This window comes from Micropterus salmoides, unplaced genomic scaffold (assembly GCF_014851395.1).
Source record: "Micropterus salmoides isolate LMB-PRFRI ecotype aquatic unplaced genomic scaffold, ASM1485139v1 Ms_hic_scaffold_8, whole genome shotgun sequence".
In the NCBI taxonomy this organism is placed as follows: domain Eukaryota; kingdom Metazoa; phylum Chordata; class Actinopteri; order Centrarchiformes; family Centrarchidae; genus Micropterus; species Micropterus salmoides.
In genome coordinates this window covers 13,105,898-13,133,165 of record NW_024044570.1, presented here as the reverse complement: position 1 = coordinate 13,133,165, position 27,268 = coordinate 13,105,898, and the positions used below count along the sequence as shown (strand labels likewise).

The window sequence follows — 27,268 nt, the reverse complement described above, 5'->3', positions numbered from 1 at the left end:
TGCATAGCCTGGAGAGTCTGAAAGAGCCTCAACACAGCTTGGTTTCAGTGGAAAACTGCTTTTGAGGGGAGTTGTTGTCGTACTCCAGGACTCTTCCAAATCCTTAGATTAGCTTTTAGGAACCAAGGCAGGCTTCTGGCAATAAATCAAAGCAGTTCTTGAGGGACCACAGTATCTGTTTTCATTTAATGTGCAAAGCCATCTCTGTGCAATGAGCCCTAGGAAAGCGGCTTGTACATAAACAGTTTGCCTTTTGCTGAAGTACCTGCACCTTTATTACTGACTCATTTTTCTGACATAATTCCTCTTTTCAAAGCTTATAGGGAACGTAGCTTATTCTTTGATTTGACTTAACAATTTGATGAGTCATCAGACAGTTGACAGCTTTAGCTGTTTCCAGGACTCAAGGACATGTGCACTTCAGTGAGAAATGGACTTAAAGATATTTGCTCTGTTTATGTGTCTCTTAAGTGAAGCTGAACTCTAGAAAGTCTTGTTGTGGAAATGCAACCTGCAACACTAAGTGAATCCACATGAAGCCACAATCTGGCATTCACAAGCACCCAGCCAGCGCTGACCTGCTGCCCTTCTTTATTAACCAATTGGCCTCCCTGTAGTGCAGAGAAACCTGGCGATAACAAAGACTTGAGTAAGACTTGTCTCTTGTGTAATATGTCCCCCTCCTTTTTGTTCTGTAACTTGGATGTTTGAACTTGACTGGGCAGAAATATGTATGCTGACTTTGACACTAGAAGGCTACTTTTTTCATCTGTTGAAGGGAGAAACTTTCTTGGTGGTTGTCCTAAGAGTATGCTTATAGTTTAAGACTTATACGTACAAGTATGATTTTATGACATCACAGCTAGTTTGGAAGCCAGATGTGGTCCAATATGCATCATAAACAAGTGTGATGTGGAGACTTGAAGCCTCCAGTGAGACAGTGAGAATGGTCTTTTCTGTGAAGTAGGAGAAATCTTGTATACAAGTAGTTAAATTTTTGAAAAAAACAATATTTGCATGTTCATAGATTCTGGATTTTGTTTTTAAATGAGAGAAGAGGAGGAGATGTCATTTTAAGAATTTTTAAGGAAATTAAAAATATATGAAAAAATATATCAGCCACAAATTATAAATTCAAAGCAAATAATTTTTAAAACATGTCTTGAGGGGATCTTTAATTTGGACAAGACTAAGTCTACAGCTATACTAGCGGTTCTGTAAGGGAGTACTTAGACAAAGCGGTGATTAGAGCTTAACGCTAACAACAGCATGCTAACACGCTCAAAATGAAAATGCAAACACGCTGATGTTTATTTAGCAGGTTTAATGTTTACCATCTTAGTTAGCATGTTAAATGCTAACATTCGCTAATTAGTGTAAAACACAATAGATCTGAGACTTAAGTATGGGACAAATTAAAAGTCGGTCACCAAAGTGTTAATAAATTACCCTGATGGGGGAACAGTTTTTATACCAAATTTAAATGCAATCCAGCCAGAAGTTAAGAGATTTCACAAAATACTAAAATGTCAACCTCATGCTGGCGCAAGAGGAAAAATCATTGCATCACCAAAGTCTGAATCAAGAATTTCCCCTCAGGGATCAATAAAGTATTTCTGATTTCTGATTATGATTCATCCTCTGGGGATTTAAAAATGTTAATAACATGTTTTGGTAAATGTATTATGCAAATAAAAAAAACATGAATCAACTTATGAGTCAGCTGAAAACCATTTATTATTATGACTTTACAGTGTTAGTATAGTAGCAAGACATACAGTATTGGTTTGATTAGTTATCGTAGCACCAGAATCAATCATTCATTTCTCATACAGGCTACATACATACTATAGGTACATATGATTCTTAAAAACTTCTTTGGATAAAGCATGGCAAACAAGCACACTGATTCTCTATTCAGTACCAATGCCCATTCAATATTTAGCACACTGTTTACAATTCAAGTATGAATATTAAAAATACACATATATCATAAGTTACAAATCTTAACGGTTATTACAAAAAACCCCAAACAGGATTACATTTCTACAAAATGTATGGCACATAGTGCATCAAGTATTCTTTAACTTTCTGATACAGACCTCATAGAACAATTGACCATCATAAACATGAATGATGGCCAAATATTTTCTAGCTGCTCATTGATGTTTTTTATATTTATTTTTCAGCCGTTCTTTAAATCAAAAGAAGCTGCGTTGTCTGAGAAGAAAAAAAAAGCTGCATCTATATTCTAACTTTGGTTAAAGCTTAACAAGAGTACCAGCATGTTAGGCTGCTTGATAGTTGCATCATGGCCAATGTAATTTATGATGAGTTAAGTACTACTCAAGGGCAGATTTCCTCATGCAGTGTTTTATCGCTTACATATCTGATAGATCTGGCAACCTTGCAGCTAGATTTTCGGCTACATTATTGAGAGGACCATTACGTGCATTATAAGCAGATCCTAGATTTGCTAAAGAGCCAAAAGCCAGTGTTTTCCTTCTCAAGAGAGGTAATTCCAGTAGTTCAAAAGCACCATTCAAAAGATCCTCATTTAAGGTTAGTGGTTATACACTACAAATAATAGTAGGCTAATACCTTTTTCAGCAAAGCAGACAAAGGACAAAAAACATCAGACAATGGCTTATCCATTGGTAGTAGTACTGTAAAACACAGAACATTTCTACAGTCATTACAGAATAAATATGGTCAAACATAAATATATTACAACACATATCTCAGTAGAGTATGGATGGTTGTGAGAGGTAGGGGTTGCAGGTACCTACAGTAGGCCCAATGGAGGGTGTGAGGTGAGAAATCACCTGATACTGTGTCACAGTGTAACAGATGAGAACTTGTCTGTGTGGTGTAATTAAATACCTATAAAAATTTTTAAATAAATGAATCCTCATGGTTTAAAAAAAGCTGCAGAAAACGTTTAAACTGTACTGAAACACTAGGAAACATTGAAACATTTCTGCTATTTCCTCACAGCGCTATTGTTTATTATGTCTCTACGTCAGTCAGTGTACTATCTATGCAGGTTTGAGCAGTTTTGTGAAATACCTGGCAGCAGGTGAGAGCAGACAGACTTTAGAAATACACAGCGATGAAAACTAAAATCTTGTGTGTCGTTGTTCTAAAGGCTCCTCACATTCTCCTAACATTTGACCTCTGACATAAGGCAGGTCTGGAAGGATATCAGTAGTTAGTTGCTAGCTTACTCTTTCTATAAGTCTTGAGCCCCAAAGGAATAGTTTGACATTTTGGGAAATACAATTATTCACTTTCTTGTAGTGTCAGATGAGAAGATTGATACCACTTTCATGTCTGTATGATAAATATGATGATAGTCAGCCAGCAGCCAGGTAGTCTGGCTCTGTCCAGAGATAAAGATGCCAGACTAATGTTGCAGTCATTTCCTGGAGTCTCCACTGTTAGCCTCACAAGTGATGTCAAGACGCCAGGAAGTTACTGCGCCCGTACAGAAAAATAGTCTCACACCTAGCTCCCATAAAACCATGTTTGTTTGTTTTATACTTTTTTGTGCAGATTAAACAAATGGGGTACAACATGTTAATTAGGGAGCTTTAGAGCTGCTTGTAGGTGAATTTTGCTACCATCAGACAAAGCCAGGCAAGCCGTTTCCCCTGTTTTTAGTCTTTGTGCTAAGCTAAGCTAACCAGTTGCTGGTGGTAGCTTCATATTTACTCGACCTACTCATCTGACTCTCAACAAGAAATAAGCATAAATATCAAACCATTCCCTTACTCATTTAGTAGTTGCAAAAATAATACTTTTTTAGTGTTGTTATTACTTCTTTTTGATATCATGCTAATGGCTGCCATACTATAAAACATTAACATACTCAACATACTATTTCAATGTCTGTCTATAGCACTTCTTTGTCACCAGAGAATTGCATTGATGATTACATACATACAGTATATTGACTATTATACAGTCTCATTGACTGCAAGTCAGTCAGAAAAGCGGAGCTTTAAATATAAATATATATGTACTGTGGAAGGTGACATATAACAAGAATAGTTCCAAGTACTTTAAATTATGGATCCCCCCCCCCCAGAAAATTCAGAATACCCTTCACTTCACAGAGCACCATTAGAAAACGTTGTGTTTCAAAGATGAGAATTTGAAGATTTTTTTCTACTGTTTATGTAGTTGCTTTGAAGTACTTTGAAGTATTGTATCCCTTTGTATGATGCTGAGAATGCATAACAGGGTCAGAGAAAAAGCATTTCAGGTTCCAAAGCAAAGACATGCCATTACAACACTGTTGGCAAGCTAATATAGCTGTCTCTTCTTAAGTTAGCAGTTTGGACCTGACAGCGGCCCTGTAGCACTGCGTATGTAGTGTCATGTATGTTTTAGCTGCCATTTGGGAACTGGGGATGTTACTGTTGGATGATTACTGTGAAATGCTCCTCCACCACACTCACAGATGACTACGGTGTCCAACAAATCATTATTATTGCATATTCCTGGGCTACTGTCTTCAGGATAGATTTAAAGGTTTGGTCTCTACATGGCCCTCAGTGGACTTGAAGGAGTAGGCCGTTGTGAGCTTGGGGAATGCACTTCCCACAGAAACCACCACAGCGACCGTAGATTCTTGTTCCGTCCTACAGACCAAAGACCAATGAGAAAGAGGAAAGAGTGGGCAAAGGGCAGCTTTTTACGCAGAGAATGAAAGCTTCATAAATGTCACTAGGGATTCCTCTTCAGTGAATCAGACAGAAACACAACATGGGAATTCAGATGACATTTCAGAGCAACAAACTCCTTCAAATACTCAACACAGACAAGTCAACAATAAGAGTCAAGACCCAACATGAAGCACAATTACATCCCAGCAAATTGACATCTATACATTTACAACATACATTCCTTAGGAACCAAATCACATTGGTCAAACAAAAGATAACCGTTTTATAAATCTACTGTTTTTTTCTTACCTCAGATCTGTGGACTTTGACAGAAACATAGTTGCCTTGAGATGTCCACTTGGTTGCCTCAGCCACTTTGAGGCCAGTGCCAATCAGATTAATACTGAACTGGCCCTGAAAACATACATCAGATTAAGTCATTTCTGGGCAGTTATTTAACCAGGAAGGTCAAGCTCATTCATATTTGTAGAAAAGGTCTGTGGCAATAACCGCAGAAGGAGGGGCTTATACTACAATGTGGTGAGCACTTGAGTATGGAGCAATAGTCTGACTTGTACAGTACAGTATTTCACCAACCTGTGGACACTTGGCTGCACTATAACAATCTCCCGCTGTAGCAAAAGGCACAGGTCGACCAAGAAGAGTCTGGGAAAACTGGAGGTCTGTTACTGGTAAACAGCAAAGATACCAATCTAAAGTCACAATGTGTAACAGCAGAAGTAAACATAGACTGAAGACAGCTGCTCTAAGGCAAATAACCACACAGAGCATCGTCAACTACAGTTTGTGCAATTACATTTCATTGTAGGGTTACTTCAATGTCACCAGCTGTTTTTTACGATTTCTAAAAGACATTTCAACAAAAAAAGTTCATGCAAGTTCTTCTCAAACCTTTAAAATCCCCAATCAAATTGATTTAATTATTTACCTAAAAAAGTTATGAATATCTTAAAATTCTAAGGGTTACAATCAAAGAATGACTTTCATTGTTCTTACAAAAAGAGAACATACAAGATTTGATAAGAGATTTATTTTACTTGGAGCTTATGAATCCTGGGATTTTACCAAAGTGGAACCACCCGTACATACAGTTTACCACCCCAATTACAATAGATTTGTGAGTATCCTGGTGTAAATCAAATACTTGTTGAAGTCAGTGACTGTACCTTGCTTCCCTGACTCTCCTGTTCATTCCCATTTACCCTGCATTGTCACACATGATGACCATGACCAGTACCTTTTCCTGCCCCCCCTTCACTTTGCCTGTATAAACTGATGATAAAGTTCATGGGATGCTTCCCTTCATCTTGAACTCATTATCCCCCCCTCAGCCCTCCTGAAGCCGCCTAAAAGCCAAATTAGTACCATGCAGAGGGGTAGGAACATGTGCTGTCATGGCCCAGACCAGATGAAAAGGATGGGAGGATGTCTGCGTAATCCAACTACCCCTCAGCACGCACGCACGCGCACACACACACACACACACACACACACACTGTACACACACACACACACACACACTGTACACATACATACTCTAATCAAAGGCACACTTGGACACAACAGGGAAGGTGGAGCTGACTCTAATAATGAGCGGAGGAATATGGCCTGAAGATGTGTGTGTGTGTATTAGTGTATGTATGTCTGTGAATGTGATTGCTCGCATGCGTGTATGAGTAAGTGTTTGATATTGATGCGGCTGTACGCATGGGTGTGCGCGCTTGTGTCTCCAGGTCACAGATTGTCTGTCTGCGCTTGCGAGCAGGCACGCGCGTCTGCACGTGCACGCACGCATTCCTTTATTGCGCTGAGAGTCACGGTTTCAAGTCCTCGCCTAGTGATGTGAACACGGAGTGCTGAAAGGTCATTATTTTGATTTCAGAGGAGAGTGTGTGGGGAAAGAAACACATCAGTCGGACAGCCTGGGCTTTTTGGACAAGGCAGTATTAAACACTACGGGACAGACGTCTGAGGGTTAAAACAACACTAATGTGTGGTCTCATTACTGCAGATAGTGTAAGGCAATTGCACAGTAATTACACACTCGTTATCCTCAGGGAGCTCAGGTCCAGACGAACTTTGTGGAAGAGTGTGTATCCTGCTGCGGAGTAGTCGTTCCTACAGTCACAGTCCTGTCTTCGGCTGCCATTATACGGACATTCAAAGGGGTTCAGCAACCTTTGTGTTAAGAACAATGAGTATTAGGATTTATTTAAGACAAACACAGGAATCTTAACAATCGTTGAAAACACTGTCTTTAATACACATGATGTTATTCACACCTGTGCCCATACACTTCTGAGTAGTTGTCTGTCTGACCGCTGCGCAAGGTCAAATACTCCTTGGGGAAATCAGTGTGCATCTCAGCACAGTAAATCTGAGGCCAAACACATTGAGAAAACAGATTAAAGCCTGTAGGGAAGCTGCAGGTTGAGTCATGATGTGTGTGGAAGCAATTCTGACAGGACAAACACACCTGTAGTATCCGGGATTTGACTTTGAGATAGTATTCCCCATCTGTCTTCACACCCTGTGTCATCTGGACCTCTCGGCAGGACGTGAACAACCGACCTGGGAGAAGAAATGTCAACGGGGGGAAGGAGATGTTTTAGTGCACCAGCAAGGAAACTCTGACACTGATGCCTGCCACCACCTTTGAAAGCCATGATCTTTAGTCACTCTACTTGTGTAAGCCAGTTAATACAGTAAATCTGCCATCAGCAAATGCCAGAAACATTACAAAAGCTAATAAATTAAAAGGGTTGAAACCTGGCTCTAGTCTTCTTAAATGAGAGCTGTTGTAAATGTCTCATTATTTGTGTTGTCTCCCCTGTTTTCCCAGAGCGCTGCAGGGCTCATATGACGCTGATTAGCTGATTAGCAGATTAGCATTAATACTTCACCACAGAACTGGCTGTCACCCGAGCATGTCATTTTAATTTCGGCAGTGCCTGACTTGGCAGAAGTTGGGAATGAACAGCGCAATGCGCCAGTACTGAAACATCTGAAATGTGGAGGAGCGAACCTACAAACTTTGGCTCGCAGCCGAATTTTACAGCGCCTGCAAGTTCACAATAATGGCTGCCACAGCCCCAGCAGACACCCCTGAGGCGTTCTGACAGACTGTCCATTTCATAATTTGTGGAAAACTGCTGATTGTCTATTTATTGTTCCACAAAGTAATCACTCTAAGGGGAGGTCGCTGTTCTGCCTAATGTGTTAAACCAAAGCAAAAAGTTGAGCTTCTATAAACACAATCAGATACGGTGTTGGCTACATATACAGCACAGTCAATTTAATACCATCACTCTACACATTCCTGGTTGGCAATAAGCACTACATGGATCAGATGAGTTGCACAAGGTGGTAGGCTTTTTGAGATATGTACTTTACAGCCAAACACCTCTGGATATTGGAACTAAGAGAAGAGAAGAGAAGAGAAGAGAAGGAGTTTGACTTACATTCTCTGTCTTGACATGCAGCTTGAGACTCAGGTCTTTCTGAAGGACGGCAGTGTTTGGACGGTTGGCCTTTGGAGGTCACACACTCCACTCTGCGCTCCATCACTCCTGCCCCGCAGGTCTGTGAGCACTGGTGTACAAACAAACACACACAATGGCAGTCAACTACACAGCTACACACAACAATTAACAAATAAGCTGCAACCAGATCCAAATCCACAAATGAGATTTATCAGCAGAACCGTAAAATGCACGAGTCATCAAAATGTTTTGTGAAAATGGTGATTAGCTAGAGAGGATTTCTCAAAGCCTAACAAGCCTTTTCTGTTTCACCTTGCTCCATGGGCCAACTTTCCAGTAGGTTGTGTGCGGGCAGTGCCTGAGGAGGCACGGCCGGGTGCCAGGAGGGTGGGGCTCAGGGCAGTGGGTGCTGGCAGAGAAGGACTGGGCAGCAGCATATGGGCTCAGAGCCTGAGAGGAGGGCGTCACGGAGCAGGAGACTATACGCTGCTGATAGCCCACACCGCAGCTGGCAGAGCACTGAGCCACACACAGATACACATACACTGATAGTTACAAATACTGGCATGACTAAATGTTTGCTCAGAGCAGTAATATCAAATACAGAAGTGGCTAATGTTCTATTAATGAGAATCTACTGTCTGACTCATTGACCACACCTTCCCTTTATTAAGCCAATTTCTATTGAAATATACATTGTAGCTGTGCTGAAATGACAAGTTGATTAAGTAAATTAGTGGTAGTTAGATGACAAACTTTGAGAAAATGTATGTATGTAACAAAAATTCTTATCACTGTCCTTTAAAACACATTTCTCCAAAATGTCTTTTCACGAGAAAAACAGCCCTGTTTTCAGCTTCGCAATGTTGTATTTTTTTTTTGCTAATTTAGATTAAAAAGTTGGAGAATTTTCTCTACTTAAAAAGTAACACTTAATTCTTCAAGTTTATTAGAAAAAATCTTCTTCAAATTTATCAATGTGAGGATTTGTTACTTTTCTGTATATCACATCCACCTCCGATATGTACATAATGATAATAATTTTACTCCTACATCGTTTGCACCCTGCTCACTGCACTATTGTCAGTCTGTCTATATTGTTTTGTTCTTGTTATAGTGTATATATTTGTGTTCTCTATACTGTAGCCTGTGTCTGATTTTATGATTGTGTTATTGTATCATTGTATGAGTAAGCACATCATGAACACATACCTGGCAAACAAAGCTGATTCTGATTCTTTGTTTAACATACTTTTACATTTTATGTTTTGGGGTTTTGAACTGTTGTATTCTTACAGTAAAACAAAGCTCAGTCTTTATTTCTTCCTATTCCTACCTGTGACCATTCGCCTGTAATCCACATGTAGTGGCAGGGAGCTCCTTTGCAAGGTTGGTATGATGGTGGCTGGGATGACGGCTCACAGTAATCATCCTGGACAGGTGTCATCCCGGGGTTTATGCACCCCACCTTCCGGAGTCTCATGCCCTCTCCACAGGTTGCATTGCACTACAAGGAAAATGTAACATGGGAAGAAATCCGTAAGAGTGAAGAAGAGTTGGCAGAGGGGGGGCAGTGTTGTACTTTCAGCAACAACATCACTGACGTCGCAGACTCATGCTTGCCTCCTTATTATGTACAGGTAAAGTAGAGAAAATTGAGTGCTGTGTGGCAACATTAGATCTCAAGAAATACAATTCAAACATGTGCTCTGGCAGATAATTTACCATAAAAGATTAAAAAGGTTAAGCTGGTTTCCCTCAGACCCAGTAATGGTTTATAGGATCATTTAAAAGTAATGATATGAACCAGAATCTTAAAATTAATTTGTGTAAAAAAGTCTGCTGTGTGTGGATTTTATGACAATATTTGTTGTTTTTGTTTTTCATGAGAACAGAAAAGGTTTCAAGGCCAAACTGTGAAAGAAATGAGGCTGTAAGTTCTCGAGGCAACACAGCCAGGAATCTGAACACTGCAAACATTCCTGCAGCAGGAGGATACAGCGCATTGTCCCTACATGGTGCCCCTCTTTTATGCCTCACTTTTGAGGACAATGAGCGGGACATTAAAGAAAGATGAGCAAAGAAAAAAAACAGTCCGCTAGCGTGACACGGAACAGTGATATTCAGCAGGACAAAACGGATGATGGCCATCGGTACTTCAAAGTTTGTTATAATTTACTGACTGATGGTAATCACCAAAGCCCTCACGATTGACAAGAGTGCAAGGGTACCTGCAGGTCGTCCATTTAATGGTGCAGAGAAAGAGAGGAAGAGCAGAGATCTCAGCCAATAAAAACCTTAATAAGATTGTAAACCATCTGTTCATCTTTCTCATGGGAGACTGAGAGTGGTGGGGGTGGGGGTGTACGTAGGAAGAGAGCGAAAGAATGAGTCTGTACTTACTTCTTCCCACTCGCCAGCAACCCAAGTGTAATGTGTGCATTCTGCAGTTTGGCATGGCCGGACCATGGCAGGACGCTGGTGAGCATCACATAGATCCTGTCTGACACGTCCAGTGCCTTTTAGTCTGCAGTAAACCTCACGGTTCTGAGCTCCAGCTCCACAGGTGACAGAACACTAGTAAAACAGACACAGAACACACATCTGATTGAGAAAAGGGCAGAAAATGGAAACTTAATTTATGGCAAAAACATGTGTTCTTGTGTTTTTCATACTGAAGAATATATTGCCAGTAATAATAATAATATTTTCATGCCACTCCAGCTTCACTAGAGCTGATCTAAAAAGGAGCACTCCACTGATTTTTCACAAGTCCAGTTTCCTTGTTAGGAGGAGGCTACTCCGCCTGTGCAAACAGTTGTAGAATGTCTTTTGTGGCTTTGGAGGGAGTGTTCCGAAGATTGAACAATTAACCCTGGTGACATCATCAGTCATTTATCAGACCATTTTGAGTTCCCACGTTTATGGAAGTGCAATACTAAACACTGGAGTACTCTTTAAAGTGAGACTTTGCACGTTGAATTCCCCTTCATTTCCCAAGATTCTCTTGAATCAGTTTCTTTTAAGACATCAGTATTAGAGGACCTGGCAGAGAGAGTGGAACGCAGAGCGCCTTGAACAGCTAACAAGTTCAAATATGACTTTTTTGTATTTGAAATTTCTATCCCATGATGGTTTAAATTTTCCTAAACTTTCCTTAAGGCTAGTAAAGCTATAGTTAGTTGTCTTCTCAATGTAAAGTCTATGACACGGTTTTAAGGGCTCAGGGAAAGAGACATGAATCAATCAATTTCAGCTGGACTGCACAATGTGGAAGCAAACCAAGAGGGAAAATGTTTTTGTCATATTCTATGGTTGAGCAACATTTATTGCAATGAATGGGCGACATCTTAACACATCTGGTATAAGCTCTCTCTGTATATTCATGGGGAAATGAGACAGCATGCAGAAAACAACAAACATGTCTTCTGGTGAATCTTTGAAATGTTTATTGGTGATACGCTGAAACATTATGCCACAAGAAGTCAGGTAATGAAGTCAGTGAATTGACTCAATAATATTGGTTACTGTTTATGTGCCACCATAGGCTACTAGTCATAACGCACAAAGAAGGGCTGTGAGTGTATTTAATGAAGTAAGGGTGTGTTTTATTGCTCACGAACTCAAGTTGCCAACTGCAAGAGAAGGATTGTGTTATTTATTCTTTTACTTTTACAGACTCACTTTAATATGACAATGTTTTAAAATGTTAATTTGGTGTGCAGTGTCAGAGTTGCTGCTTTGATGCTCCCCAACACTGTACTTAATAAACCCAAAGCCAGTTTGTCGTTTCTTTGTGAAACGTATATCTGGGGTCACACAAGGTTCTATCTCAAACATCTCTTTTATGTGCTTTGAGAAACATACCTGCATACTGAGAAGGCACTAAGGCTCGAGCTGATCAGCCTGATTTCTCTTTAACTCTCCTACAGACCTCAAAGAACAGGGTCAGGCCTCAGCGATTTCACACAGATACAGACAAATACACATGTATTTGTGTTGATCGTTTCTCTCTGCAGTTGTGAGTTATCAATGCAGAGTGTGTGGTTGAATGTGAAGGGTCAAGTCCTTGAGTTTGGAAAGAGAACAAAAAGCACCATAGGAAATCTGACCTTCAAATCAAAAAAAGTTTTTTTTCTTTTTATCTTACAAAGAATGAAAATAGAGCCAGCCATTAAAGTGGTTATAGTCACTGTTAACTGCTACAGCTACAATAAACCTGATTCTATACTCCTGCAAAAGACGTGTAGTGCTTTTATCAGAGCCTTGCCAGACTTCAGGGTCAGTTCTTTGGTTTCACCCAGTTAGTGAGGCATCCACCTTTTAGATTTCTGCTGCCACCTCAATACAATGGATGTAATTGAATTAAAGTAATTGAATTTATCTGTGCTGCTCAAAGATGAAATTTGACAACTCCAACAAATACAACATGTTTTTTCAAAAACACTGTCCTGTCCCTTGTATTCTGGATCACCCACAAAACACACAATAAACTGTTTTCTTTGTACCGAAGATATAGTCCCCATAAAAACTGTTGACAGACTGATCTGAGGATTATCCAGTGAAACAGGAACACTGTTTCTGGAAACAGCTTTTGCTGGTGAATTATGGGGTGTATTTTCAATGCTGCATGCCCTACAAACAGCTCCATTGTATTAGGCTGGATGCAGACATTTCAGATATGGATATCTGATTAAAAACATGCAAATGAAACCAAATCTAAACTTCTAAAATGAGAAAATATATTTTACTTAAATTTCAATGAACCAACTCTCTAACAGCAGTTTAAAATATTACACTGAAAATGTAGGTGCACAGCATTACAAAGAACCAGTGAAAAGAGTAAAATTCCTACATGTTGCCCATTACACCAGTCAGAGGTGACTGAGAGGGCCGGGTAGCTGTGGAATAACTCAAACAGTGGGTGCTGAGGTTTCAAAGTTGTCACATGCATGGATATTAAGATATAAAACATGTCTTTATGCTCTAGTTGAGGATTTCATGGTTGCTAGTGGTATGTGGAGGAAGATGATTGCTTCCAGACACCAGCGAGAGAGAGTGAGAGGGGGGAGGAGGACACCCTCAAAGAGTGGGGAGTGGTGGGAGGCAGGCATGGGTCTTTATGGACATTTGGGGATTTAACGGTCACTTGGAAATGAGGAGGTATGTTAGATTTTCAAAGAGGAGCTGGAACGATTTTTGAGAACATTGTTCATCGCAGGGGTGACAGAAAATGTGTGGTACAAGAAAATAAATACACAAAGCAGCTATAATCAATATTTTTATCTTAAGAATGGATCACATGACTACTGTATGTGAAAGGGGTTGCTCATAGTGATGAACCCACAAATAATCATCATCCGACTTTTCCCCTCCCCTCTTCAGAGCTTTATGGCATGTTTTTACTCATTGTTTTGGTTTTCCAGCACACAACCTTATTGTTTTGGTTCACTCTCACTTAGCAATCTCAACTTAAAAGCCGATAAATATGTCAGTGTTGGGCAGATGTTTCCCATGCTCCCAAGTGACAAAATCAAAAAAATCTGAATTTGAAGTTTTAAAAGGCAACCGATGCAAGCTGTTTGTTTTTATTGTTTTTGAGAACACAGTATGTTGTTACCCTAGTTATAGGGTAATCTGTTAGAGCATGACTGAGCATTCCTCCTTTCAGTCTGCTCTGCAACTTGTGATAAATTTGGTTCTGAATATTTTCCTCCCTGTGGGAGCTCGATGTGACTTTGAGAAAACTGCGTTGCAGCTGCACGCATCTCCTCATGGTAGCAAATATCACGGCTGTGTAGTGGGCTCCGCAATGACTGTGACATCACTCCCCTAGCGACTCCTCTATGCACGGCCTTTGCCCTGCAATTGACACTAGTGTACAACAGTACAGAAACCTGCTGTGCTTCAGGACATACGTCATTCTTTACATCATGCTTTCATCCCTATGTGAGGCCAAGCTCAGCTGCATCAGCCGCAACACTGGATCTCCACTGGATGTCTAATGCAACCAAAAATTCTCGATAGATTTAGTAAATGGAATGTGTTTTTGCATGAACATGCTTTTGTGTGTCATGCAACATCTTCAGACATGCAGGTCAGTGTGTTGTCTGACAAGAAGTTTCTAAAGAAGAACTCATTTGGCATCAGGCTGTTAGATAGATAACACTACACAATTGTTTCAACATTTTGTCTGATTTTAAACCTGACATCTAAATGTGAAGTACACTACGTAAACATTTTACAGTAAACAAGAATAAACTGAGTGGTGATTGGCCAGGTGCTCTATGTGTAATTGTCCTACATCTGCAGCCTCTGGGAAGCCTTCGGCTATGTTTGTGCTTGTGTATTAGCTGCTAGCAACAGTTACCGTTAGTATGGTCCGTGTGAGTCCTGGGCTATTCTGTGAGTCAGAGGAGATGGCGAGAAGAGCAAACATACCTCCCTCCATCTGTTGGCCTTCCAACTGGGGCATCCTCGCACCCGACAGGCCTTCTGTGTCCGTGGCCGAGGCAGATGACTGCAGTGCTCCTCCACTATTTTTGTTTGGTTCTGAACAACACAGGCTATCTCTCGCTGCTTGGTGCCCCGACCACAACTCACCGAACACTAGAGAGGGAAAGGGAAAGAAGGGGGATGGGTGTAGGGTGGAGAATGAGAAAAAAAAGAGTATATTAGCAAGGTCCTGTTGGATATTTCTCAATCTGTACTGACAGTGATCATAATCAAAAAGATATTACAAAAGTATAAACACTGTAAAGTTGTATAATGCTGTAATGTATTTTCACAGTGAAGTATTTTTCAGCGTAATTATTTGAGTTAAGTGAATAGAAGGTTGAGAACGTAGACCCAAAGAAATCAACAGAGTCAACAATGTAAACATTGGTGTTTAACAAAATGTTTCTCTCAGTACTACATATACAGCATTTAGACCTCATCACAAGAGCACTCAGTGCATCCAACAGCTTACTGGTTGCCATTTCATGGCCAGGTGAACGCACTACAAACACGTTTGACCAAACAACTTAAATGGATTTTGCCAAAACCTTTTTTCAAACACTCACACATTGATGGAATGCAGCCAACTGTTGACCCTGTAAACAGAGGAATTACTTTTAGAGCGGCCGTGAAAGGCAGAGGCCGAGCCAAGCGGAAGAAAAGATGCAGAGCGAAACACGAATGCATGCGCATGTTGAGACATTCATCTGGTATGAATAAGGAACTAAGAAATACTTCAGAAAAGCTAGCGAGACGATGACGAAGGAGAAAAAAAAAACATGAATAAAAGCCAGACACCCTGATGAAAGCTCTGAAAAAGGCTTGAGATTGTAGATGAAAATATTCTAGTCTTCAGTCCCTGTGAGGCCAGACAGCAATTAGCGTGCCTGCTATTTCTGCTTGACGAGTGAGCGCTCCCATACAAAGCCATTCTAAAAATGGGGTGCTGGAATCGAATACATAAGACAAGGAGAGATACATTTTGTCTTAGCATATTTTCCAGTCCAGATAATAAACATAATATTGCATTGTCCTCTAATTATGATCTCAAAATGTTGCATAACACCAAACACATGATTTTTTTCCCCTGTGTGCTCATACTGCTGATCATACTACAGATGATGGACCATGAAAAAAAATAACCTAAATTTGCTAATTTTCTTTCCTTGCTCAAGTTTCTAAGAGCTAAAAGACATTTTTCCCTGTTAAAGAATCTACTGATAAAGGTTTGAGTGTCCATTTGAACCCTTAAATAAAGCCACCTCCAGCCTTTTCTTCCTAAGTGTGGTGCAGGCTGTGGTTAACCCTGCACACACATGCATCATACACGTCGTAATTACAGAGGCATTTTAAACATAGGGCTGGCTCAGCTGATGGAGAACATCAAAGCCGAGGCCAAAGCTGAGTGACTAGTCCTGAGCGTAGCAGATTCACGTAGCCGCTGCACACTCATTCAAAAATGATAACAGAACTCCCTCTACCTCAGACAAGAGCAGAGACAGGCAAACATGTTGGGTCGGGTGGGGGGGATGAGGAGGAGGGCTAGCCCCTCCTTATTGCTGTAAAAGCAGGAGGAAAAAAGAGAGAGAAAAAAAATAAAAAGGGAGGAAGAAAGGAAATCACAGCCATACGGGATATGCTCCCCCAGCTGAACTATATCTGCATTTTAACGGTGGGAGAAAAGTCGCTATATGGCAATGTGCTCCTCCTTCTACCCTGCCAACCTCATCTGTCAGCCATTAGTTAATCAGGGCTGGTAACACAGAGCACAGAGAGCTGGCACAGCTCGTGGGACCAGAGGACAGCTTCACCTCTGAGAGCAAAAAGAGGGCAAGGACTCAGGGACCTCTGCTTTACCAATCTATAGCTGGGCTGCTTCACTCACCAGCACCCACTCAGGTACGACTAATCCACTTATCACTTTCAGCGACAAGTGTCAAACTTTAAATGGATGTTTGCATGTCTTTTGAAAATTGGTGCCTGATTATTGAAAAGCATTCTTTGTAAAATTATAGCATTTGGTGGTTTGCACTGATGAAACATTACATGTACTTTATCTGAACTTCTATATATGTCATAATCATTACAAACAGGTCATGTTGGTGCTCTAGTGTTAATTGCTAAGGTGTGTTTTGAATATATGGAAAAATTCTCAAGGTAACTTCAACATGAAGAGGTACCCTTTCTAAAAGTACCCCTTGAGAAAAACAGAGAACAATGGGTCTCATGGGAAATGAAACACTCGAGACAGATTTACCCTCCCACGTTGTCCCAGCAATTAATTTCACATGATTAGGTGGGTTAAATCTAGTATAATCCGGTGATGTTGATCCAGGTATAATGTGGAATGACTCACTCTAGATTTGGCACAAAGTTGAAAGTCAGTCAAGTCAAAAAGCTTTTGGAAAACAAGTTGTTTTCTAAGCAGAACAGAAAAAAGACATAATTGATATTTAAAGCCACAAGTAACGAAGAGGCAGCTCTTAAGCATTCCACCTTGTGGCTCCAAAGCAGCATTCTTGACTTGATAGTGTTTCACAGTTCTGGAACAAATCACATAATTGAGTGCTAAACCAGACCCAGCTAATTCGTGCCTTTTCTCCGTACAATAAAACCATGAAACAGCATTGTGAGTTCTGTCTGATTTTGGTTAAATGAACAAAATATTATTTCATACAGACAGATTTCTTACAGATACATTCTAACAGTATAAGCGGCCTGATATCAGATACTTTTTGAGCATTAATGTCTTTGTCTAGGACTGGCAGGCAGCAACTTGAAGATGACCCCACCCACTGCCTCGCTGTGAACAGGTGAGCCGAAAGGACACATGGAAACTGTTAGGTATCCAAGAGATTAAATATCTGCCACTCAGCCAATATGGCAATCAAATACTGTACAGTATTCCACCAAGAGAAGGTAAATTCCACGAAAGATCAAAACAGATCAAAACTTCTTTGTGTGTGAATGTGAATTTATTTGAACTGTAATTACGCCATAAAATTATTTTTGTTTGGTAAACAATGGTTTATGTTGGGGCTTAGAAATCAAAAAGACCCTCACAAACATCATAATGCAAGTTTTGCCAAATGTCAGATTTTGTCAGATCAGTGATAATGATATCTGCGTTATGTTTGACATGTTGGTTTATTCCTACATTTCAGCTGGTCTCTTAACTACTATTCCACCATGCCAACTAACAATTTCTGCTAATAGGATTACAACTAGTTACTAATATACCTTAAAGATTTAGAAGAAATTATGCACTATTAAAGGCTACTTAAAGGCAATTTAGGCTACAAATGAGAGTTTTTTGTTATATGTTTCCTATATTTATTAGTTATAAGTGAGACCATATCTTAAAAATTGAGAGCCAAAGTCAAATTCCTATCACATTGCAGCACGTTCACAATGCAAGAGGATGGTAATAGCAAGCATATGGTAACTATAGTTACATGGACTCTTCAAAGGAGCTCAGTGCTGACCTGGAGCAAGAACAAACATGCAAGAGTAGACTGTGAAAGCAGTGCAGAATTATACCCTGGGCTACGTGTTGTCAAGTTTGCGAGATGGAGAAGGTAACTGCTCTATATGCTTAACCATGCTCATGCAAAATCTTAATTTTTCTGTACACCAAATCAAGCAATGACCAAGTAGTAATAGTTGTGAACTTAATGCACTTTAAGATAGCATCATGTCTTTTGTTAGAGCTTCTTCAGTATCACTATGTTCTCTGGTGCATAGATAAAACTGCAAATCACAGAAAGAAGGAGACAAGAGGGTGGAAGATAAAAGGTCACGGAAACTTCAGGCTGCTTTTCTGTTCATGCTCTTGTTTTGCAGGGGGGTTTCAAAGACAGAAGTCAAAACAACACATGTTGTCAACATGGTAACAGCTGGTAAGAGTGGCGTCATGGGGCAGAGGAATGTCAAGAGTCATAGATCTTTTATCCATCAGGCCAAAATAGTTACCCAGACATGCTTGAAACCACGCACAGGAGCAGTGTGAAATCCTAACATGTACATATCCAACTTACCTCATGCTAACCTTTACCAACGCCTTTCTGGTGACCAATCTCACAAGATGCTTCAAACTAGAGAAATCATGAGTGATGAAGTCAAACAAAGTAGACACACACATATCCACATGAAAAATATAGATATGTTTTGCTGACGTAAAGTACAATGATTTTGCCACATTATTAATCCCAAGATGGGACTAATTGTAAGATGCGGAAATAATTTTCTTTCTCTGTCAGTGCAGTTCCTGGCAGACGTTCAGCTGCAGGAGCTGCAGCGTACTTCTGACTGCCCTAAAACTAAACAGCATATTTGCACTCCATGCCAATGTATGACTTTGTCATCTTTAAAGCTTTAAATAAACAACCAGTTGAGTAGGCATATATAGTTTCTTCAAAACGGCTTCCTTTTTAAGTCAACACCACTCAGCAAAGATACACCAAGCAACCATAAGTCAAAACGAAATGACAAAACAGTTTTTCCATCTGTCCAAACATTCCTCTGAGAGCTTTTTCCATTACTACGTTATACTGAAACATCTAGCACTGCTCGAATCAGTACTGAAGATGGGGAAAATGAGGAATAACTATATGAAAAGATACAAATACAAAAAATTCAAATTCTTGATGACAGAACATGAAAAATACAAAAAGCAGACCAGCCATGAAGTTTTAAAGTTATGACCTTTGACACAGGACACCTGCTAGGCGTGTGTCTCATAACCACATCCACAGGCAGAACTGAATTGACAATATTCCTTTTTTATTTAAGTGTTATTTTATTTCAGGTCTTGACATAACACTAATGCCTCCATTAGAAGATTTTTTTCCAGTACAGCGGAAATTCTCAACAGGGAGTTTGTCTCAGTCGATAAATCATTTAGTCGATCAACAGGAAATGCATCTACTGATTGTTTAAATTTTCTCAAAGGTAAGGATGTCCTGCTTGTCTTTGTCTTATATCATAGTAAATTCTTGAACTGTTAAGATTTTACCTTGGACTTGGGGGAACTGGAGGGGACATTTTTCACTATTTTCCAATGTTATATTGACCCATCAATTTATCGATTAATCAGGGAAATAATAATTATTTGATGATGAAAATAATTGTTGGTTGCAGTTGTTTTTCCTTTGAATGTTGGTGTCTTTTAGCAGCAAGAGGAGAAGGGACCGAAGAAATAACTTCAATGAATAGAGCATCAGGCACTGACTGACATATTGGAATTTCCTCACATCTGTGGACCAGTGGCTCTGCTAACATAGAACAATGAACCATTAGAAACAGGTAGGTAACTCGCGTGGTACAGCACACGCACTTAAATAATAGGTTCAGGCTAAACAGTACAGCTAAATCTCTAACCCTCTAAGGTGTAGCTAAAACATCAGCCTTTTCCATTAGAGTTGAAATTAAGTACTATCAGTGCCCTGAAAGTGGGCTAGAACACCCATCTCTCACGGTCTCTCCACTAAGTGGGGAAAAAGCTCTTTGACAGAGATGTCGAGTAACTCAAACTCCATTTCACTCTATCAACTTGACAGCATAGACAGGCCCAAACAGGGCCAGGCCCCACCAAGTCTGATGTGGTAGCCTCATGTGAGAAGAATATACATTTAAGTGGTGTCTAAGAAGTAACTCCTAGCGGCTTAAAACCACTTTATAATACTTGACCGACAGGTTGAGGAAAAGCGGGCGCTCTCTACCTGTGTCAAAGGGAGGCCAACCTAAATGCTTCCAGACTTTCACGCCCTGTTTCCTCTTATTTCATCTCATTGCATCTGCTCCCAACTTGGATCACCCACAAAATAACTTCTATCCTTACTAGATGGGCTCCTCTCTTCATTTTTTTCCAATGCCCTGCACAAACTCATTGTGGTTTGGACTCAACTCTTATTCCTTCAGATTGGGTTTTGCGTCTACATTAGGATAATCTTTTAACTGCGCTCTAAGCTACATTAAATTGTGGTGATGTTTATGCAAAGTAAATCTATTTTGTGCAATATGTTATCCAACTGATTGACCTATAAAAGACTTCCATTCCTAATGTGAAGGCCTTGCTATAATCCAAATATTTTGAATCTTCAGATAACATCTCACAGCATCTGGTTTTCTGCCTCCCAAGTCTTAATGGTTTGCCAAAATCTGTAGGCCATAGTGCTTGACTTTTAACCAGCAAATCATCAACTGAACTATTTTGCTTTCTCTCAAAGGCCAAAATGAAACATTATATCCCGACTCAGATTTAAATTAAAGCCATGACAAGAACCATGCTTGTGAGGACCAGAGCGGATTCTTCCAGCCGCTGCTTCAATTGCTTACACTCAACTGGCATATGGGTAGGATCAGGAAACACAAGCCCAATGATGTCACAACCAACTGACCCAAGGGTGACAGGTTTGGAGAATGTACTTGCCCACTGCCCTCAGGCCAAAGTATGTCAATGTTCTGCATGTGGATTTCATTTAAAGCAGCATGATTAGTTCACAGCCGCACAGCTGCGATCCCCTACCATGGGAAACCCACTCTTGACAGGAAACAGTATGTTTTTCTTAGCAACAAACAGGCATAAATTACTAAAATGGTGCCTTGGTTGCTAATTTATCACATAGATGCTGCTTGCACACATTTGACATCAACATTGTTTTCAGGGTAATTTCCATTAGATAATGATATTTACATTGCTGATAGTTTATGTTGAACTGTGTCTGCAATCCTATATTTGTGCAATAAATGTGATAATTGCTTCGTGTCTTTTTGTTTGTATATATCACAAATGTGTTTTGATAGCCTGTATTTGGAAAATGAAGGTGGTTTTTAGAGTTTCTGAAGCTGTCACATGTACAAGATTAAAAATGATTAAGGGTCCAGGGAGAAAAATGGAGGCAGATCATTTTGGAGACAAATTTAAGAAAAGATTTAATTAAATTTGTAAACTTGCTTTTGGGCATTATTGTCCTTCTGTAATTGAATGCCAACATAAAAGATTACTCAATATTATATTACTGAGTAATTGAATAACATATTACTCAATAATATTGTTAAGATGGTACTACATCATCATTAATAAAGCCATTTCCCAGGTCTTTAGGTTTATTTCTAGGAATGTAGCCTACATTTTAAACATAAGAAAAAAAAATATTGAAGAAGTGGCTTGGCTAAAATCCCTTACAAGTAATACTATCTGTGGAATAATCAATGTATGAATTACATTCCCAAGAACGGATTAAACAGTATACAATAATATAATACCTTTTGGGAGAATATAGAGCATGTGTGAAATATATTTACAAAAAAAGCATTTTAGTCTTGTTGCAAATTGATGTGACTGATGTTTGTGGCGCAAAAGTGTTTTTATTTAGCATAAAAAAATATTTTGGGGATGCTACCAACCAAAGAGGCCATGACAAGACATAAGAAATATTTTGACAATGTAATACAAGATATCCTAGACCATTTTATCCTCCTCTGACATTTAAAAGAGAATCAGCTCCTAAACATTTGCTTGATCACTAGGACAATATTACAATTTTGGTTCTATGAAATGATAAAAAAGTTTAAAGACCGTCTGAACGCTTCCTTGTGTACATGATAGAAGTCTGAGTCTAAGATTGTGTGAAGGTAATTTGATAACTGATGTTATCGAAACTTAAGATTTACGTTTAATCATTTTGATCAACACTGGATGCTGCATGTAGGCGAGTGTTACATCATAAAGAGCTACATTAAATGAATGCTTTACTGCAGTTGGTAAATTAGAGGTTTCTTATTGTAAATGTATTAATATAATGATACCCCTATATTTACTTGAATTACTAAATTCATTGAATGAGTGCCTGATATTACTTCTCACACATGTGCTTTGAAACGCTATTTTAATTTAAGTAAGTATTCCCAATAAAAAATACATAATTCAATTAAAGTTTTCTGTAAATGGCTTTCTAGGGCAGATCCAAAAATCTCATGAACTAAAAAAACCTTGCCAGCATGAATTAATTTCAATTATTGTTGTAGTAAAAGTAATACTCTGTCCGGCTCCTGCCAAATGCATTACAGAGAGTTCCATTATTGCAATGGTAAACAGATGTGCCACACAGCGCCTTTGATTTGGACTGTGTATGTTTTCCCCAGGGAGATTACAAAATAAAATGTTAAAACGCATAAAAGGAAAAGAGCTGTAGTGTTTTTACACTACATTCTGCAGAGGTACGTGAAGTATAGAAACCCCCACTGACTTAATTATTATAAGGATTACTGAAAAAGGCCACTACACAGAATGCCCTGAAATGAGTCAAAGTCAAATGAGGGTCAAATGCCAAAATACCACATAATGACCTATAACTTAAGTCTTTCCTATGAGCTGGTTACAGTAACACTACATAGTACATGAACATTATGTAAAAGTATTGCATACACATGGTTTATCTGAGCAAATTAGTGTACTACGAAGGTGCTATATATGAAAGAATACCTAATGTATCTAAACAAAAACTCTTCCCCTATTAAACCAATAAACTATTTATCCCAAGTTTTACTATTTAGTGTATTGTGTCTTATTTTCTGATCTTGTGATGTGGTTCCCTAGAGACATGTCTGTAGGATTTATATGTGTTAATAACCTACATAACACGTAGACTGTACATTGCGCTCTTCCTTTAGAGTACAAAGTAACTGCTAAAGTTGTGAAACAGCCCTGTAATTTGTTTGTCAGTAAAATATTGCATTGAGAAACAACACAAATTTCACAGGTATGTTTCTTTAATAATCTGTACAATGGGAAAAGCTAATTCAACATGTTTATGTATTTTTGCACGTGAATGAAATAAATAGCAAAAAGAACAACAACGAACCAAAATATGCAAAATAAAGAAGAGTTGCTCCCTTGAGTTTGGCAACCACAAGGTTAAAAAAAAATAGAGTAGGAGTGAAAACTGCCATGGCTGTGGAGTCCTGTTTGTAGTGGAAGACTTGGTTGAGAATGACACAGAGTGAGAGAAGCAAAAAAAACAAAGAAGAAGACTGCAGACATCCTCACTGAGAGGACACGGACATGAATATAGACCCAACTGCAACACTTCACCTGAAATATGTGTCATAATCATTTTATGTAGCCTTAACCAAAATGTTATTCATGGTGCTTACATGTCACATTGTTAAAATGGTCACAAATTGCCTGAGTCTATAAAGCTACACAACCAGTGTCAAAGAGCACCTGAGAGACATATAATCAGACTGTAAAAGGCAAAAGCACTGTGGATCCTGCACTGAGTGAGAGTCTGGCTGGATACGTAAAACTGTCCTTAAAGAGTAACTTAATACTAGGCTGAAAAGCAGCATTTCACTTCCCGCTCTAGGTTCTTCAAACACTTTTAAGGTTTGGTGTTCAGAAGTGCGCCTAGTTGCACCTGTAACCATACCTATCAGTGATGTCATGGTGTATTGACACAATCTTGAGTACACCTCTACAGGACTGCAGCAAAGTGAAGGGTTAAACCTGGTGATTAGTTGCTCTTTAAGGCTACAACAAGTAAAAGCAATAAGAGCAGCTTCATTTGGCCACATTGTTAAGCAAAAACCTGCTCTTCCTGCTTTGTACTGGCTAATCAGCCAGAGAGATTCAGATGAATGTGATGTTGTGATGCTGTAACTTGCCAAGAATGAATAGTTTCTACCTGCTCCCAGTAACATCATGTTTTAAGTATGGATTTGAAACAAAGTCAGCCCTAGACTCTGAAAATCTATGTGACTCATTTCAAGTGGACATTTTTGCTTTTCAAGACAACAGGGCCAAAGCCATGCGGGATTGTTACCCATAAGCCTATATATTTACATCACTGACCATGTCATGTGACTGCAGACACTGACTGAAGTGGCAAGTGGGCATTGCTTCTCCTTACTGTAAAAGGCCCCAACCAGTAGTGTTTAGGTGACCTGTGTCTAATGACAAATAATTCAAGTAAAGTGTTACATCAACTGGAACAAAACATTAAAGCTGCAACAATTAATAAGCTATTGTAAACAAATAAATAAGTTTCATTTGAAAAACAAAATCCTTCAGAAATACAAAAACTGGCCAAAGGACTAAACAGACACAGCAACAAATGACTATAACTTTATAAGAGAGGTATCTGTGTGCTTTAGTTTGTATTATAGACATTGATGAAAGCTGAAAAAGAACGGCTCAATGATCTCCTCGATGTACTGCAGTGACAGGTTTATGTTCAATAAGCTGCACTGATGATGCCTACCATTAACAGAATAAATAAATTCATTCTAAGCCTGGAAATATGATAAAAACTTTATCTTCATGATCCCTACAATGCACCATTATATAATGTAAAATTTAATAGCACCTTACCATAACAAAGAAACTGGATTAAATCTCAGACTGACATCCTTTCACAGATATGACATTAGGTTTAAGTCCAAAGTGTCACCGTTTCCATTAACACTTAAAATGATTCATTTTGACAAGCCATTGTTTTTTGTGACATAGCACAAAATCTTGTGCCCAATGGACTGTATGTAAAGTAAGAAGCAGGTAAAGAAATATGTTTGAATGGTAATTACAGTGTACTTTATCAGCGCTTCCGCCCGTTTTCCTCTGTGATATAGAATACATCATATATTGGACAATATACTTTATTGAAATATAAAAAACTATTCATATTTTTAGAAATAATATTATTATTATGCCTAATTTCAATGATTTCAAGGCACTTTTAATTTAGTTTTTGAATATTGTTTAAGGTTAATTTGTATGAAGATGAAGCCATTCCGAATTGCATTTCAACGTAAGTAAAAAAAACACATTATCAAAAATACAAATGAAACATGTTTTGAAAATATTTTCCTCTGTACAAATTGTATTTACTCATAGAGAGATATAAGAGGCCTTACCAAGAATAACAGCAAAAATATTAAATATAATATTCAGTAACGAAACTAGCTACTTGAAAAACAAAAATCATACTGTACAGAGATACATATACAAAATACACTGACAGTCATTTGTTGCTGTTCAATAAAGATCATAATATTAACTCTTATACACAAATATACACTTGTGTACATTGTATACATGGTGAAGACAGCAATAACAACAAAGAACATTTACTTCACGCCTCATATATGAAATAAATATTTTCTAGAGTTAAGCCTCTACAAATATATGGCATTGTTGGACAACACTGTCCTGATTTATAGGTTTTAATTTGGAGCCTTGGTGCAAAATGGGATCCATGTGGTTTTAATGATCCCTAAGTGGAGCAGCATTGTGTTTTTGTTTATTGTTTCTTTTTTTCAGGATTCTAATCAGCACCATGCCACTGCAGGGCCCATCTGGGTGGGCTGGCGCTGGTTAGCCAATACTGGCGCAAGGAACCCAGCGCTCACGTTAGAAACTCCTACAGTTTAAGGCTAAAAACACACTCAGTGCACAGGCCTGAAGTCATTTTAGCACAAACTATGTCTACTCACAGTGACGCGCCCTCAGAGAGGAAGATAAGTGATGGAGGAAAACGAATAGTACTATCGTACCGGCTTCCATGGTCGGCGGTGCCAGGAGGCAGAGCCTGGGCAGGCCTGCAGGTTGCATTGCTCCATGTCGGTCGGCTTGTCAAGGACATCACAGTTGTAGTGATTGAGCCTCTGGCCGTTGGGCCTTTGACAAACCACCAGGCGAGTCCTCCTTCCTCCATCACAGGTCTGGGTGCACTGAAATTAACAAACAGAAATTCATGTTACACTATTATATAAGAATGTGTCTTATAATGTGCTTCAGTGGGGCAACTCTGGACTCTTTCAGACTGAGATTGGACAAATACTGTTTTTTGTATAAAAAGTGATAAGAGAGAGACAGACATACAGACAATTTAGACAAAACAGATGATAATTGTGAAAAACAAAGGTGTGTGGGAAATGTAACAAAGTTCACAATGAGCAAGTGGTGTAAGTGTAAGAGTATGGACAAAAACCCAACATAACCTCACCTCTCCCCAGACACCGTAGTTCCACAGAGGGCAGGGCCCAGAATCACAGCTCTTAGACTCGGTAGGTTTGACCCTCTCATCACAGTAGCTGTTGCTGCGTCCATCAGCATCCTGACAGACCACCACTCGCCTCTGGAAGCCTCCTGCACAGGTACTAGAACACTGCAGAGCAAACAAAGTGTGTCAATGAGGACTATGACAAATGCACACACAAATATGCCTCACAAGCCATAATTGGTTGGGTTTAGCTGATCTTACTGGCTGTTGATTTAACTGTTGATTTATGTATTTAAAGGAAGCTTTTTTAAGTACTTTTATGTACTCATACTGTAAGGCCTAGCATGATGTGTACATTTCTTAGTTAGATGATTGGGATAGGTGAGATACATACATGTCTTTAAGTTTTTCCATTTATATATTATTATACTATACTAGCACCAGTAGATACATTTGTACCTAATTCTACACTTCACTGCTGTTTAATTTTCGTACATAAATAACAAAAACAAGCTCATGCTATGGTTTGTTTCAACAACTCAAGCTCTTATGCAACATTTTTTACACACCTGCTAAGTTTAAACATATTAAAAGC

At 39.1% G+C, this 27,268-nt stretch overlaps 1 protein-coding gene and 1 long non-coding RNA gene across 2 annotated transcripts in view; one reads left to right on the top strand and one right to left on the bottom strand.

Moving 5' to 3' along the window:
* Window positions 1-1,712: 1,712 nt before the first annotated feature.
* The window catches only part of LOC119893536 (A disintegrin and metalloproteinase with thrombospondin motifs 20-like), a 94,902-nt gene continuing 69,346 nt past the window's right edge, over window positions 1,713-27,268 (bottom strand). The window contains 13 exon segments of the mRNA XM_038705754.1: window positions 1,713-4,646; window positions 4,980-5,084; window positions 5,268-5,359; window positions 6,736-6,869; window positions 6,974-7,068; window positions 7,168-7,262; window positions 8,153-8,282; window positions 8,486-8,692; window positions 9,510-9,680; window positions 10,577-10,750; window positions 14,615-14,782; window positions 26,225-26,401; window positions 26,677-26,838. Coding sequence (XP_038561682.1) covers window positions 4,557-4,646; window positions 4,980-5,084; window positions 5,268-5,359; window positions 6,736-6,869; window positions 6,974-7,068; window positions 7,168-7,262; window positions 8,153-8,282; window positions 8,486-8,692; window positions 9,510-9,680; window positions 10,577-10,750; window positions 14,615-14,782; window positions 26,225-26,401; window positions 26,677-26,838 — 1,800 coding nt within the window. The 3' untranslated portion in view covers window positions 1,713-4,556.
* LOC119893537 lies at window positions 16,286-23,219 on the top strand. Its single transcript, XR_005442815.1, has 2 exons — window positions 16,286-16,570; window positions 17,431-23,219. It is a non-coding gene; the product is annotated as an uncharacterized LOC119893537 (long non-coding RNA).